Source organism: Crinia signifera, chromosome 1, assembly GCF_055691185.1.
Source record: "Crinia signifera chromosome 1, ASM5569118v1, whole genome shotgun sequence".
NCBI classification, from domain to species: Eukaryota; Metazoa; Chordata; class Amphibia; order Anura; family Myobatrachidae; genus Crinia; species Crinia signifera.
In genome coordinates, this window is record NC_139217.1 from 223,868,236 (window position 1) to 223,886,504 (window position 18,269).

An 18,269-nucleotide genomic window follows, 5' to 3' on the forward strand; every position below is an offset into this window, starting at 1 on the left:
GAGATGGGTGAGGCACCTGATTGCTGAGAAGCACATTGTTGGAGGTGGAGTCATGGGTGTAATAAATAGTGTTTGTAAGCTCACTTGCTGTTATCCTTGACGACGGGAGGTTACTCCCGAAACATGTCGGTAGCACAATAAAGAACTGATTATAAAGACTTACGAGTGACGCTCCTTCCTTACACTATTTGAAACCTTTGTTTGAGTGAGGGCACCGGAGCAGTTGTATTTTCAGCTCAAACAGCGGAGTGCCGGATTGATTGGACTATATATATATATATATATATATATATATATATATAGTCAAAGTGGAAGAAGATTAGCACTCGTGGGTCTTTGAAAAACTTTGTATTGAAAAATGGGTAAAAACTAACCAACGTTTCGGGGCAGCGCCCCTTTGTCAAGGTGTAGGTGAGAAATATATATATATATATATATTTTTATATATATATATATATATATATTTTATATATACGACTACAGCAGCTGTAGTCGTGTTCTGAGGAAGGGGGTCAAACCCCGAAAGCTCACATCAATACACGTTTGTGTACTTTTCTTCAACCTGCTGTTTCCTGAGTGCCTTTATTTCTTGGAGTCGTTGCATGAATTTCTTTATGGCACCAGGGCAAGTTGCTTATGTATCAGAGTGCCGGCAGTATTGGACTTGTGTGTGTGTGTGTGTGTGTGTGTGTATGTATGTATGTATGTATATGTATGTATATATATATATATATATATGCAAAATCTTTGGCACTCTGGGTGAGATAGCAACGTCCGGGGTGCCATACTTGAGTAGATACACAACAGTTTTTTTGTCCAAAAGGGCAAAGAGGGTCGGCACTCCACGTTCTTTCAAAAAACAATTGTATTAAAAAGACAAATACATTACAAGGTGCTCCAGCAGTGTCATCAACGTTTCATGGCCCCTACGGCCATTTCGTCAGGATGTGGGCTGCGGTGTAATGTGTACCAGTGCCAGGACAGTGTATATATATATATATATATAGCCAATATGCCCAGCACTCTCCCAAACTCTGTCCAACTTGTATGGTGCCTGCAATCTCAAGCAGAGAAACACATATAGCACAACGGTTTGCGGCACTCATCAATGTAGCAACTGGGTCAATCAAATAAAACAGCCGACAGGCAATGCAGTGAGTCAACGTTTCGGGTACTGAGACCCTTTATCAAGACATGATTATGATTGCTACATTGATGAGTGCCGCAAACGTTGTGCTATATATATATATATGCCTGTAAGTTTTTCCTGATATATGGATTAAAAACCCTTTGCTGGAAAGATTGAAGCCCTGGTGAGTGCCATTTCTTCTGTTGGACTATATATATATATATATATATATATATATATATATATATATATATATATATATATATATATATATATATATATATATATAGTCCAACACCCAATAATCCTCTATATAACCAATCCAATTGATAATCAACAATGGCTGCCTTACCAAAATATCCCAAGAGGGTTAAGGGACAGGAAGAACAACAGAATATACAGTTGTGGTGTGGTGCCTAGAATAAATAAAGTCCATATATATATGGCGATCCAAAAGTTCAGTGAAGCAGACCAGAAAGTTTCATCCAATTTCTTGTTTATTAATTTCTTTCATATTTGTCACCGGCTAGAACCGTGAGAAACGTTCCAGCGCGTTTCGTCTAAAGAGACTTCATCAGGGGTATAATCACAGTTCTAAAATACAAGTATTCGGTTTCAATAATCATGACAAATAAAACATAATTCATACATTTACATAAAATATATACATAGAGAGGCTTCACTGACAGACCCATTATAAAAACCAATAAGAGGACAAGAAAAATAGAACAAAAGTAGAAAAAGGTGGTGTTGAGGGAAAACAATTGAACCAACCCTGTGATTGAGATACTAGGTAGTCCATATACCTTTTTTTTCCAAAAAGAAAATCAAATCTCCAGTAAGTATCGGGAGAGAGGGAAGAAAACTCGTTCTTCTACGTATTGATATACCTATAATGTGATATAGTTCTTAGTGACAATAAAAAAAAATATATTTTTAATGAATAAAGTGAGGAATATCGTCCTATAATTAAATACATACCACTTCTCGTTTTGGCTCTATAGAATGGAATAAGAGCGTTTAATACGCTTAGTAGTATGCAAGTGTGTAAACACCTAAAATACATATAATGTGATTATTACCATACAATATTGAATGTACACATGAAGTTAGTACAATTGATGAAAAAAGTTTTTACATACCAACAAAATTCTAGGATAAAAGTTTCCCTTCCCTGTATAGTGCACCTATAAGAAGGCAATACTTTTAGTCCTTTTATAAAAAAAAAAAAAATTATTTTATTATTATTAAAAAGTCTATCAGTGACATTCTAACACAAAACACCTACTAACAGATTTACAAATTCATATTGAACCATAGGATACCAGTCAAGTATATATATTTATATACTTGACTGAGTGTCCTGAACCCTGTGACTGAGTGTCCTGAACCCTGTGGGTATATATAGGAGAACAAGTGATGAGGTCATATCCTCCCATTCCCTATTGGTCCCAAAATAAACCATCTAAATAATGGTTTTCCCTAGTTATAACATTCCCATTCAGATATTGTGGACTATATAGAGAGTACTATGATCTTATGACCTGGATTAAATGAATAGATGTCCCTAAACAAGAAAAAAACTTTAAAAAACTTTATAGGGGATTTTTCCCACACTCCTATGCGGTTACCCATAATGCTTATCTTCCTGTATATCAACATTAAAACAACAATATCCCAACTTCTATACTAAATCTATGAGGCTTTATTAGTGGATTGGGGTTGGGAGGTATAAGAGCCTGGGATCCTCTGATCCGATGTTAACAATCCCTTCTGGGATCATTTATATAACGTGACGCTTTATTCGAAGTTCGGAAGACCGCTTCTTCAGGCTTGCGTTCCATAGCAAAACCGGAAATGCGGCTTGCGTTCCACAGCCAAAGTCGGAAGTGCGGCACACACATCCTCCGTGATCTGAATACAGGTCCCGGCTGGCGTACAGCCCTTTTATGAGGCCTCTTTTATTAATACTTCATGGGAGATGCCATGAACAGTGAAGGCTATATTATGTTGTATAACTAATTTATAAAGCTTTAGGATGCAAATCGTGGATGCGTTCCAATTGGCGGCCATATTGGATTTTGCGTTCCAATTGACGGCCAATGTAGGCTGACGTCCTGTGGGTTAATTTACCTCACTATTCTTATATTTTATAGATTACAGCGTTTGTCTGGCTGGTAATTGCATCTAAACTATGGGAATTATATAACTAACAAATGGAAGCATATTGAAAATATGTTCCATATAGTCGCTATATTGAGATTTTGCATTCCAAATCACGGCCCTTTTAGGTAATAGCCTAATTGGCAATATTTACATCATACTGACTGGCACCTTTACGTCAATAAAACATAGTTTCACTTTAAAATCACTGTCATTCTCGTAAAAAATCCATACATGTAACCCTCCCTGAAATATATATACAAGAATAACTGGATTTTGAATTACTTAATTCACCATAATATTAATGACATCAGTAAACTAAAAATATATAAAAATCATAATGGTAAAAATATTAATAAAGTAATATTAAAATACATACACACACATATATCTATATATACATATATACCCATACATACATATAGAAATGAATATCCCGATACTCTCTCTTTTAGGAGGTTTCTAACCCTATGATTGACTTTTTTTGACCCTATGTACACAAATAAGGATATGTATTTACAAGAAGGCTGTCATTTCTATGTTTTCATTCAAACCGTTAGGTATTAAACTATTTAATGAATAAATCCAGAAAGATTCTCGTCTTGTTAGAACTATATCACTATCACCCCCTCGTTCATCCATTTTGACCTGTTCTAAGGCAACAAAAGTTAAATCCTTTACATCCGAATTATGCTCTTTCTGAAAATGACGGGGCACGCTATGATTTTGCACCTTGTTTTTAATGTTTCGCATGTGCTCCTGTATCCTCAGTTTTAGGTTTCTTTTTGTTTTTCCCACATAAATGAGGTTGCAACTGCATTTTAACATATAAACTATGTGGGTAGACTCACAAGTAATAATGTCATTACATTTGGGGAGTCTGTAAAAATTGGTGTTGAGCCAATCGTAATGTCTCCTATCTATATGCTTACAGCATATGCATTTGTTGCACGGGTAAATTCCTGCCCTCTTGCTTAAGAATGATGGACGTTCAGGTCTGGGGGAATCCTTACAAGACTTCAGTCTGCAAGTTATTAGCTCTCTTAAAAATGACAGTAGGTTTTTTAGGGAGATGGGGGCCCAGCACAGGGTCCTTCTGAAGGAGGTGCCAATGTGTATCAAGACATTTTCTTATTTTGTAGTGTTCTTGGTTATACTTAGTTACAAACGGTCTGGAGTCTGAGAAGTAAGAAGATGTTGTCTTTAGTTTTTCTTGTAGTAGGGGTAGTCTTGGTAAGATTGAAGCTCTGCGTTGATCGTTTTTAATTTGAGTCAGATCGTAACCCTTTTCCACAAAGTTCTGTACTAATAGTGATGACTGTTCCCAATATAGATCCAGTGTGCTGCAATTCTTTCGTAGTCGAACAAACTGTGAGTAAGGGACCGAAGTCTTCCATTTTTTAAGATGACAACTGTCGCTCGGAATGTAACTGTTTGCATCAGTTGGTTTAAAGAATGTTTTTGAAGACACAAATTCACCTTCCTTGGCCATTAGAATCAGATCTAGGTACTTGATCTCCGCTTCATTCTGTTTGTATGTGAACTTTAAATTAAATGTGTTAATTTGGATCTCGTCAACAAATCTTTTTACGCTTCCTTCGTCCCCTTCCCAAATGAAAATTAGGTCATCTATATAACGCTTATAGTAGATGATTTCTGGATGTTTAAAACCTAAAGAATCATAAAGACACTCTTTTTCCCAGTTGTCCATATAAATGTTCGCGAACGAAGGGGCAAATTTCGTCCCCATTGCAGTTCCACAACGTTGTACATAGTAATTACCTTCGAACTCAAAGTATTTATGGTCCAGAATAAATGATATCCCATCAAGGATGAACTTATTCTCCTCTTACGAAATAGTCTCATCGCTTCTTAATATATCATTCCCAGCTTTGAGTCCATTCTTATGGGGGATGCAGGTATACAAGGCCTGAATGTCGACTGTTAGCCATCTGAAGGTCGTAAGCCACTGAAGATCCTTCAACTCCCTTAGGAATTGAGTAAAAGAAGACCTTCCCCACAATACAGATGAAGGAGAATATCTTCAAGTGGAAATTACTCACCAGTCAATAGAGAGTATCAAACGAGACAACAAAGATATTATAGATCTCCATCCCCTTACCAACATCGTTTATCTTGTTTAGGGGAACAACAACAAAGAAGAGTTGGATTTCGAAATCTACAGAGGAAAGAACATTTACAGTACATACAAGATTGGATTCCCCACAGGGCCTAAAAAGGTATATAAGGGAAGAGGATGTAGAGTAGGAGGGGCTAGAAAAAAGCTCACCAAAAAAGAAAAGACTCACACAAATCCTAAAGGACCCAGTAGAGCAAATCTTTCCCAGAAGGAACTATCTGAACCAGAAACAACTTTACTGAATAAAGGCTTGAAATTTGCCTCAGACCAGCATCTGGAAAAATTCGACTTGTTTGTCGATTTTAAATAGATATGTGAGGAATTTGAATCCGTAAGAACAGCAAGCCCTTAAACAATTGAAGAAAGAAGACAACATTAAAATCAAAATGGAGGACAAGGGCAGGGCTGTAGTAATTCAAGACAAATCAAAATATGTAGCTGAAGCCCATAAACTCATAGATGATGTGGAGACCTACTCAAAATTGGATTCGGACCCCACCTCAGTGTATAACAACCAACTCCTCGGTCTATTGAAAGAAGCCAACGCTAACAACGTCATCTGTAAGGAAGAGTTCCTGTATATCTATATAGCGAATCCAAGGATTCCGGTATTTTACCATCTGCCAAAAGTCCAAAAAAATAGAGAAAATCCACCAGGAAGACCCATAGTGGCAGGGGTCAATTCCTTGTCTTTAAATTTGTCCCACTTTTTGGATTTGATGCTACAAAAATACGTGAAAGAACAAAGATCGCATCTTAAGGACTCAACTCAATTACTAAGGGAGTTGAAGGATCTTCAGTGGCTTAAGACCTTCAGATGGCTAACAGTCGACATTCAGGCCTTGTATACCTGCATCCCCCATAAGAATGGACTCAAAGCTGGGAATGATATATTAAGAAGCGATGAGACTATTTAGTAAGAGGAGAATAAGTTCATCCTTAATGGGATATCATTTATTCTGGACCATAAATACTTTGAGTTCGAAGGTAATTACTATGTACAACGTTGTGGAACTGCAATGGGGACGAAATTTGCCCCTTCGTTCGCGAACATTTATATGGACAACTGGGAAAAAGAGTGTCTTTATGATTCTTTAGGTTTTAAACATCCAGAAATCATCTACTATAAGCGTTATATAGATGACCTAATTTTCATATGGGAAGGGGACGAAGGAAGCGTAAAATGATTTGTTGATGAGATCCAAATTAACACATTTAATTTAAAGTTCACATACAAACAGAATGAAGCGGAGATCGAGTACCTAGATCTGATTCTAATGGCCAAGGAAGGTGAATTTGTGTCTTCAAGAACATTCTTTAAACCAACTGATGCAAACAGTTCCATTTTTTAAGATGACAACTGTCGCTCGGAATGTAAGACTTCGGTCCCTTACTCACAGTTTGTTCGACTACGAAAGAATTGTAGCACACCGGATCTATATTGGGAACAGTCATCACTATTAGTACAGAACTTTGTGGAAAAGGGTTACGATCTGACTCAAATTAAAAACGATCAACGCAGAGCTTCAATCTTACCAAGACTACCCCTACTACAAGAAAAACTAAAGACAACATCTTCTTACTTCTCATACTCCAGACCGTTTGTAACTAAGTATAACCAAGAACACTACAAAATAAGAAAATGTCTGGATACACATTGGCACCTCCTTCAGAAGGACCCTGTGCTGGGCCCCCATCTCCCTAAAAAACCTACTGTCATTTTTAAGAGAGCTAATAACTTGAAAATTATGTTAGCACCAAGCAGACTGAAGTCTTGTAAGGATTCCCCCAGACCTGGACGTCCATCATTCTTAAGCAAGAGGGCAGGAATTTACCCGTGCAACAAATGCATATGCTGTAAGCATATAGATAGGAGACATTACGATTGGCTCAACACCAATTTTTACATACTGTACTCCCCAAATGTAACGACATTATTACTTGTGAGTCTACCCACATAGTTTATATGTTAAAATGCAGTTGCAACCTCATTTATGTGGGAAAAACAAAAAGAAACCTAAAACTGAGGATACAGGAGCACATGCGAAACATTAAAAACAAGGTGCAAAATCATAGCGTGCCCCGTCATTTTCAGAAAGAGCATAATTCGGATGTAAAGGATTTAACTTTTGTTGCCTTAGAACAGGTCAAAATGGAGGGGGTGATCGTGATATAGTTCTAACAAGACGAGAATCTTTCTGGATTTATTCATTAAATAGTTTAATACCTAACGGTTTGAATGAAAACATAGAAATGACAGCTTTCTTGTAAATACATATCCTTATTTGTGTACATAGGGTCAAAAAAAGTCAATCATAGGGTTAGAAACTTCCTAAAAGAGAGAGTATCGGGATATTCATTTCTATATGTATGTATGTATGGGTATATATGTATATATAGATATATGTGTGTGTATGTATTTTAATATTACTTTATTAATATTTTTACCATTATGATTTTTATATATTTTTAGTTTACTGATGTCATTAATATTATGGTGAATTAAGCAATTCAAAATTCAGTTATTCTTGTATATATATTTCAGGGAGGGTTACATGTATGGATTTTTTACGAGAATGACAGTGATTTTAAAGTGAAACTATGTTTTATTGATGTAAAGGTGCCAGTCAGTATGATGTAAATATTGCCAATTAGGCTATTACCTAAAAGGGCCGTGATTTGGAACGCAAAATCTCAATACAGCGACTATATGGAACATATTTTCAATATGCTTCCATTTGTTAAAGTTATATAATTCCCATAGTTTAGATGCAACTACCAGCCAGACAAACACTGTAATCTATAAAATATAAGAATAGTGAGGCAGTGAGGTAAATTAACCCACAGGACGTCAGCCTAAATTGGCCGTCAATTGAATGCAAAAACCAATATGCCCGCCAATTGGAACGCATCCACGATTTGCATCCTAAAGCTTTATAAATGAGTTATACAGTACCACATAATATAGCCTTCACTGTTCATGGCATCTCCCATGAAGTATTAATAAAAGAGGCCTCCTAAAAGGGCTGTATGCCAGCCGGGACCTGTATTCAGATCACGGAGGAAGAGTGAGCCGCACTTCCGACTTTGGCTGTGGAACACAAGCCGCATTTCCGGTTTTGCTATGGAACGCAAGCCTGAAGAAGCGGTCTGCCGAACTTCGAATAAAGCGTCACGTTAGATAAATGATCCCAGAAGGGATTGTTAACATCGGATCAGAGGATCCTAGGCTCTTATACCTCCCAACCCCAATCCACTAATAAAGCCTCATAGATTTAGTATAGAAGTTGGGATATTGTTGTTTTAATGTTGATATACAGGAAGATAAGCACTATGGGTAACCGCATAGGAGTGTGGGAAAAATCCCCTATAAAGTTTTTTTTTTTTCTTGTTTAGGGACATCTATTCATTTAATCCAGGTCATAAGATCATAGTACTAACTCTATATAGTCCACAATATCTGAATGGGAATGTTATAACTAGGGAAAACCATTATTTAGATGGTTTATTTTTGGACCAATAGGGAATGGGAGGATATATCATCACTTGTTCTCCTATATAGGTACTTGTATACTATCACGGCTCCCATCGCATGCCATATGTAATGGCATGCGATGCGACGCGATTTTACCGGGTTTTTTCAATGCATTTGTGAGAGAAATCGCATGCCATCGCATCGTATGCAATGCGATGGCATGCGGTTTTGTTCACAAATGCATCCAAATGCCTTTAAATTAGTAGTAAACATGTTAAATGCACCCCAAATGTCATTTTTCACACTGTACCACCCCCACTATCAACGTCAACCCGAAGCGTGGCGAGCGGTACGCGTCCTACGACCTTTTCATACCCCCACTATCCACGTCGGCGTGGAGTTGAGAATAGAAGCCCGAAGCGTGGCGAGCGGGTATCCGTGTCCCCTCGCGGGCTTCACAAGTATCCGTGTCCCCTCGCTGGGCTCGCCACGCTTCGGGCTCGGTGGCTCGCTGTGCTCGCCACACTTTCTATATTCTCAACTCCACGCCGTCGTGGATAGTGGGGGTATGAAAAGGTCATAGGACGCGTACCGCCGCCCCTCGCGGGCTCGCTGCGCTCGCCACGCTTCGGGTTGGCGTTGATAGTGGGGGTGCTACAGTGTGAAAAATGACATTTGAGGTGCATTTAACATGATTTTAACACATGTCCATGATTTTTGAGGAAAATGGAATCGCATCGCATGCGATGCGATGCAATGTGATATTTCCCTGTACGATGCCCATCGTGGGAGCCGTGATAGTATACAAGTACCCCTATATATACCCACAGGGTTCAGGACACTCAGTCTGCTGTCCTTCCCTGTTGGAGATAGAACTCATATAGAGAGGTAAATATATATACTTGACTGGTATCCTATGGTTCAATATGAATTTGTAAATGTGTTAGTAGGTGTTAGAATGTCACTGATAGACTTTTTAATAATAATACATTTATTTATTTTTTATTTTTTTATAAAAGGACTAAAAGTATTGCCTTCTTATAGGTGCACTATACAGGGAAGGAAAACTTTTATCCTAGAATTTTGTTGGTATGTAAAAACTTTTTTCATCAATTGTACTAACTTCATGTGTACATTCAATATTGTATGGTAATAATCACATTATATGTATTTAAGTTGTTTATACACTTGCATACTACTAAGCGTATTAAACGCTCTTATTCCATTCTATAGAGCCAAAACGAGAAGTGGTATGTATTTAATTATAGGACGATATTCCTCACTTTATTCATTAAAAATATTTTGTTTTATTGTCACCAAGAACTATATCACATTATAGGTATATCAATACATAGAAGAACGAGTTTTCTTCCCTCTCTCCCGATACTTACTGGAGATTTGATTTTCTTTAAAAAAAAAAAAAAAAAAAAGGTATATGGACTACCTAGTATCTCAATCACAGGTATGGTTCAATTGTTTTCCCTCAACACCACCTTTTTCTACTTTTGTTCTATTTTTCTTGTCCTCTTATTGGTTTTTATAATGGGTCTGTCAGTGAAGCATCTCTATGTATATATTTTATGTAAATGTATGAATTATGTTTTATTTGTCATGATTATTGAAACCGAATACTTGTATTTTAGAACTGTGATTATACCCCTGATGAAGTCTCTTTAGACGAAACGCGTTGGAACGTTTCTCACGGTTTTAGCCGGTGACAAATTTGAAAGAAATTAATAAACAAGAAATTGGATGAAACTTTCTGGTCTGCTTCACTGAACTTTTGGATCGCCATATATATGGACTTTATTTATTTATTCTAGGCGCCACACCACAACTGTATAATATATATATATATATATATATATATATATATATATATATATATATATTACTGTGGGGACCGGCACTCCACTCAATCAATCTCTTATGCTGCGGTGCCTTCCAAGATCCAAGCAATACAACCCCCGTTTTCAAGGACAGACAAAACATAACTGTGCATAAAACACTTAAATACCTACAATACCCGCCCCCCTCCCCCCCGAGTTATATATATATATATAACGGGTACTTTGAACTGGCACTCCAGTAGCAGGTAATAATTGACCGTGGTGCAGCACTAAAGGGTTCAAGATAGCAGGATGGTTAAGTGGCACTCGGGCGGGTTTGCACAGAGAGATTCAGACAACACAGGTGTACCGACGTTTCGGAGTTTAATCCGTCTTCAAGGTGAGAACAATACAAAAAAGACAAGCACTTACATTTATCACCGCTGACCGGAACCGACCTGGCGCTGAGATCACCGTCAGACACTATTCAGAGCTTCAGCTTCCTGGTTGTTCACGTGACTCAGACGCAACGGCTGACGTCATATGGGATTCCCTTGGAAGCGTCCGTTGCTGGGATACAGTGCTGCTGGGTCACATCGAGCTGCTTGGTGGTCACAGATCAAAACAACCTACAAGTGAAAAGCCAAAACAGTTATGCATATCATCTGGGGGGAGTGGACAGGACACACTTAAGGGCCGGGGAGGAGGACAGAAAAGGAGCAACAAAACAGGCGGACACAGTTGACACAAGTCGACCACGGTTCGCCAACAGTGATCACAGAAACATATTGAATGTTAACTGCTCATTCAGTCCTCTGGGGTTTACAGTATCGAGCTTGTAAATCTATTGTGTTTCGATCTGAAGTAGGCGTCTGCCCCGATCACCTCCCCGCATGTCGTCAGGAACATGGTCGATTATGGTGTAGCGCAAATTAGCCAGGCTGTGTTTAGCGGCCAAGAAATGTTTCGCTACGGGTTGCTCAACTGGTTTGTTGAGAAGTGCCGCACGTATGGCAGTGCGGTGGAGAGCGATGCGTTCTTTGAAAGTCCGTATTGTCTTTCCTACGTACCCCAAGCCGCAGGGGCACGTAATCAGATAGACCACGTATGCTGTGGAACAGGTGAGAATATGTCTAATGGGTATCTTGCATCCAGTGTGCGGGTGGTTGAAGAATTTGCAGGCATTGAGTGCACTGCAGGTGGTACACCCGGTGCAGCGAAAGCACCCCGCAGCTTTGCGTGAGGTACCGGGGGGTAATCTCTTAGTGATGTCCGTTCGTACTACAAGGTCTCTGATGTTCTTGCCTTGAGTATAACATGACATGAGGCGGGATTTTTTAAGGGCTTTCAAGTCCTTATCCTGTTGTATCACCGGCCATAGAGTCTTAGCCGTATCTTGGATGTAATTATCGGCTGTGTTATAAGCCCGAACCCAACCCATGGTGTTATCAGGGAAGTCTTTAGATGGTCTTTTACTCATGGCATCCTGTCTAGAGATCGCATCTACTTTTGCTCTCGCTCTGCGAACAGTCTCTTGGGAATATCCTCTGGCGATGAACTTGGATTGCATTGCGTACAAGTCTCCGGATAGTTGCTCATTAGAGCTAGTGATGCGTTTTACTCACAGAAGTACTATATTGTCTGCCCAAGATCCATAAGAACCTGATGTCCACACCGGGTCGGCCGATCATTTCCGCCCGGAATTCTCTCTTCAGCAATGTGTCCTCCTTTCTTGATTTCTTTTTGCAACCGGCTATTCAAAACATTACCACATGCCTTCAAGATACCACATCCCTGCTCCATAAGCTTGAACAGTTCACAGTCCTACCTGCCGACACATGGCTGGTGTCATTGGACATTTGCAGCTTATATACGAGCATACCCCATCGAGAGGGGATCGAGGCCAGCAAAAAACTGCTCGAAAATGATTCCAATTATCAAGGTCCACCGATTAGCCTCATGATGACGTTATTATACTTGATTCTACACCGTAACTTCTTCCTATTCAATGGCCAGTACTTCGAACAGTGCTCAGGCTGTGCCATGGGGTCCCCTGCAGCTCAGTCATATGCCAATGCATATATGGCAGAGATCGAGAGAAATATCTTCTTGGAAAGTGATCTATCAAACAGAATAATCTTTTTCACACGATACATCGACGATGTGCTGCTATTCTGGGCTGGCTCTGAAAGCGACCTCAGGGCAGCCATCGATGATATCAACAAGATGGATTGTCCAATAAAATTCACCTATACTATGAGCATGCACTCGATCAATTATCTTGATGTTTGCATCTCAGTGAAAGATGGACACTTGTCAACCGCTATTTACTCCAAGAAGACTGACAGAAATACCCTCCTATTGGCACAAAGCCACCATCCACCAGCCCTGAAAAGGGGACTACCCTTCTCGCAACTTCTGCAAGTAAAACGCATCACTAGCTCTGATGAGCAACTATACGGAGACTTGGACGCAATGCAATCCAAGTTCATCGCCAGAGGATATTCCCAAGAGACTGTTCGCAGAGCGAGAGCAAAAGTAGATGCGATCTCTAGACAGGATGCCATGAGTAAAAGACCATCTAAAGACTTCCCTGATAACACCATGGGTTGGATTCGGGCTTATAACACAGCCGATGATTACATCCAAGATACGGCTAAGACTCTATGGCCGGTGATACAACAGGATAAGGACTTGAAAGCCCTTAAAAAATCCCGCCTCATGTCATGTTATACTCGAGGCAAGAACATCAGAGACCTTGTAGTACGAACGGACATCACTAAGAGATTACCCCCCGGTACCTCACGCAAAGCTGCGGGGTGCTATCGCTGCACCGGGTGTACCACCTGCAGTGCACTCAATGCCTGCAAATTCTTCAACCACCCGCACACTGGATGCAAGATACCCATTAGACATATTCTCACCTGTTCCACAGCATACGTGGTCTATCTGATTACGTGCCCCTGCGGCTTGGTGTACGTAGGAAAGACAATACGGACTTTCAAAGAACTCATCGCTCTCCACCGCACTGCCATACGTGCGGCACTTCTCAACAAACCAGTTGAGCAACCCGTAGCGAAACATTTCTTGGCCGCTAAACACAGCCTGGCTAATTTGCGCTACACCATAATCGACCACGTTCCTGACGACATGCGGGGAGGTGATCGAGGCAGACGCCTACTTCAGATCGAAACACAATGGATTTACAAGCTCGATACTGTAAACCCCAGAGGACTGAATGAGCAGTTAACATTTAATATGTTTCTGTGATCACTGTTGGCGAACCGTGGTTGACTTGTGTCAACTGTGTCCGCCTGTTTTGTTGCTCCTTTTCTGTCCTCCTCCCCGGCCCTTAAGTGTGTCCTGTCCACTCCCCCCAGATGATATGCATAACTGTTTTGGCTTTTCACTTGTAGGTTGTTTTGATCTGTGACCACCAAGCAGCTCGATGTGACCCAGCAGCACTGTATCCCAGCAACGGACGCTTCCAAGGGAATCCCGTATGACGTCAGCCGTTGCGTCTGAGTCACGTGAACAACCAGGAAGCTGAAGCTCTGAATAGTGTCTGACGGTGATCTCAGCGCCAGGTCGGTTCCGGTCAGCGGTGATAAATGTAAGTGCTTGTCTTTTTTGTATTGTTCTCACCTTGAAGACGGATTAAACTCCGAAATGTCGGTACACCTGTGTTGTCTGACTATCTCTGTGCAAACCCGCCCGAGTGCCACTTAACCATCCTGCTATATATATATATATATATATATATATATATATATATATATATATATATATATATATATATATATATATATATATATATATATATATATATATATATATATATATGATCCTAATGATTGGTTATTAAGATCTCATTCATTTTTGTGTAACCATCAGTGCTCAAGCATGAATATCCTTAAAACCTGTACTGTTATTGTGTGCGTAGAGTACCAAGTTTAATAAGCACTGTTCAACATCTTTCTTTGCAGTGTATTTAAACATGAATGCTTTAAATCCAGTGGGGGATAAAATCACTGATTATTAGAATGTTAAAGCAACACTTTGTGAACATATTCCTAGGTATTAAGGTTTTGGGTAAAGAAACAATTTAGTGATTGCTTACAAAGGATTCCAATTAAAGAGATAGAGACCCTTCAAGTTAATAATTGTTTGAAAATCTTCAGATGGGTTAGTTTTCAACATCAATAGATATTTTTCATTCTATTTTGAAAAGAAGGGAAAGACTCTCTTTTTGTCGGGGCACTGTTAAGAGTGCCCCGACAAAAAGAGAGTCTTTCCCTTCTTTTCAAAATTCTATATTTTTACTCTCTAGGGAGCACCTCCACATCCTTAATCAAATACGAGTCATGTACTCATGTTGGTAATTATACAGTACTGTGGATTTAAACATACTAAATCTTACTGCTTTACACCTGTGCACTGATATATCCCCATATCCCCTTTTCCCTAACTAGATTTTTCATTCTATGTATTCTCTAATCATGATGGCTTTCTTCCCACAGGGTTTTTTCCTGGTAGTTCTCAAGGTTGTGATGCTTTTCTTAGGCATAAAATGACACTGATCTCTCCATCCATACTGAAAAAATATGGAATTCCATTTGATCGGGTAAGTTCAGCAATAAGGTTAGTAGCTGGAATTGCTGTTTTTGTCTAGAAACATTTTTGCTTAGATTCTATTCTTTCTTTGTCCATAAAAAGATCACACAAGAGGCAGGCGAGTTTATGATTACATTTCCATACGGATACCATGCAGGATTTAACCATGGATTCAACTGTGCGGAATCTACCAATTTTGCAACATTGCGTTGGATTGATTATGGGAAAATGGCTACGCAGGTTGGATTGTTTCTTTTGTCCCCCATACTTTATCAAAATTGTGATTCTTTGTGTCGCTTGCACTAATCCTACCAATTTTTTGTTCTTAGTGTACATGCCGAAAAGACATGGTAAAGATCTCTATGGATGTGTTTGTAAAATTTCTTCAGCCTGATCGCTATGACGTTTGGAAGCAAGGGAAGGATGTAACTGTTCTGGACCATTTGAAACCAACTGAGCTCAGCAGTCCTGAATTAGAGGCATGGCTGGGGAGAAAACCTCTTGGAAAAATAGCTCGCAGGTATCCCTTGACACATTTTTAGCCTTTAGAACGGTGGTTCCCAAACATTTTTAAACCACAGCAGTCTAGAGTATTACAATTTTTTTCATGTCACCCCTATGCCAAACGTTTCTAATTGAGGAATATTTTAAATAATAATAACTTAAATAAATTGTGTTTTATAGGTCATCCTTACATAAATGTATACTGTATTTGGCTATTAAATTGACCATAAATATTTTAATTGGTCCTGGATCAACAATCCAAGGCCTCCTTGCAAGTGTCTTGAGGCACTTCAGGGTGCCAATGCACACCGTTTGGGAACCACTGCTTCAAAGTGATGCTTTTTCTACCCCCCCAAAAAAAAATCTCAGAGGTACTTATGTAATATCTGGGCTCCTGTTTTTCTTATGAGACCGCTTCCCCCTCGCGGGGCTCGCTGCGCTCACCACACTATCTAAAATCAACTCCATGCGTAGTTGGATAGTAGGGGTATGAAAAAATGGGGTGCATTTAACATGGGAGCCCAGATAATACATAAGTACCAAATATAAACTAAACATGGTGTGATTCTAGCAAGAAGCATCGGAGATATGATCGCTGCCGCAACCAGACCTGCAATGGTCGCTGGTTGCAGGAGCATGCGTTACTATGGATATAAGCCCATAATGGAATCTTTTATATAGGAAAGGTGTAGTTAGTCTCATTCAAATGCTTATGAATTCAGTTTTGAGTGATCTAGAATGTGGTGCAATCACACATAAAGGTATCTTTTCTCAAAGGTGATGCTCACATTTTTTTTACTTGAGACGGACATTTTGTAAGCATGTAGCGGTTTCTTTGGTTAATTTTCCAATCAAACCATCACGGAGGTACATATGAAAGAATGAATACCTCTCATGGTGTAATACCATTCATGAGATCAAATTTAATAAAAAAATACAATAAAAAAGGTAGGTGGGGGAAGTCTCACGGTAAGAACTTGGTGGCACACAAGAGATTGATTCCGCTGTGCAGCCGTCAAGTTGTTCAGGTAGAAGGGATAATCTTAGAAGATCCTTGTCACTCCTCACAACATGTTTTGACACAATATAGGTAGGAGTTGTTTGAACTGGGTTCATTATTATACCAAGAAATGTGACAAAGGATGATACTCAGGCGCTTATTAGAAAAATGATTGTATGAATAAATTCTCATTATTCAGCTGCGGGCTTCTGGCGTTGTGGTGTCACTATGCCAGATGTTTTGAACTCTGTTTTGTGCCCCCAAGGGCAAGCTACAGGTCAAAATGAAACTAGATAGAAAGCAAAGAAGTGGAAGCACCGCGCTATTTAATCATAGACTGAATTGCACCATGTATGGAATACACATGTATCAATATGAATATAACAAACTTTTTATTATAGTAATATATATTTTTTTGTGAAAATTACGCAAAGACAAACTGGGTGGCCACCAGTTAATTAATAACAATGACAATACATATTAATAGTTTTTGAAAAAGCTCCTATTAGCGAAACACATTAGAGCAGGGGTGGCCAACCGGTCAGAGGTAAAGAGCCTAAAAATAAAGAGCCAACAACATGCGCACGCCCAAAAAAGGGGCATGGTCTATTTTGACTCCTTGGTTGGGTGTGATACAAATATGCCTCCAATAGTGCAGTGCCATATGTACATATGCCCCGAATAGTGCCAGATACACATATGCTCCCCACGGTGCCAGAAAGCTGTTATGCCCCCACAGTGCCAAAAAGCTGGTATGCCCCCACAGTGCCTCAAACTGCTTTGCCCCCACAGTGCCACAAACTGCTTTGCCCCCACAGTGCCACAAACTGCTATGCCCCCACAGTGCCACAAACTGCTATGCCCCCACAGTGCCACAAACTGCTATGCCCCCACATTGCCACAAACTGCTATGCCCCCACAGTGCCACAAACTGCTATGCCCCCACAGTGCCACAAACTGCTATGCCCCCACAGTGCCACAAACTGCTATGCCCCCACAGTGCCACAATCTGCTATGCCCCCACAGTGCAAATTTCCCAGCAGCAGCATTCACCTTTGTTGCTGCTGCTGGGCAGGGAGAGGACAGTCTGGCATCCCCCTGCAGTCCTGTCATGTCATGTCACCGAGGGGAGGAGAGCACAGCATGCCGTGCGTCTCCTTCCTCCCTCACTTACCTGTGACTGAGCCGTCCACCAATCAAAGCTCGCGGGCCGGCTCCTGATTGGCTGCCGGCCCACGAACTCTTATTGGCGGACGGCCCAGTCACAAGGATGCACAGTAGGGTAGGAGAAATGTTCGATGCGCGCTCTCCTCCCCTCAGAAGGAGAAGGGATTCGGGGGACCAGCAGCGGGGGGACGGGGACGGAGGGCAGCAGTGGGAGTAGGAGCCGCACAATACAAGGGGGAGAGCCGCAT

General features: G+C 40.0%; 1 protein-coding gene across 2 annotated transcripts in view; it reads left to right on the top strand.

The window, feature by feature from the left end:
* Positions 1–18,269, top strand: part of KDM4B (lysine demethylase 4B) — a 284,368-nt gene that overhangs the window by 128,833 nt on the left and 137,266 nt on the right. For both annotated transcript variants that reach the window (XM_083179332.1, XM_083179333.1), the window contains 3 exons: positions 15,257–15,360; positions 15,453–15,590; positions 15,680–15,870. In XM_083179332.1, coding sequence (XP_083035458.1) covers positions 15,257–15,360; positions 15,453–15,590; positions 15,680–15,870 — 433 coding nt within the window. The remainder of the gene's footprint in view (positions 1–15,256; positions 15,361–15,452; positions 15,591–15,679; positions 15,871–18,269) is intronic.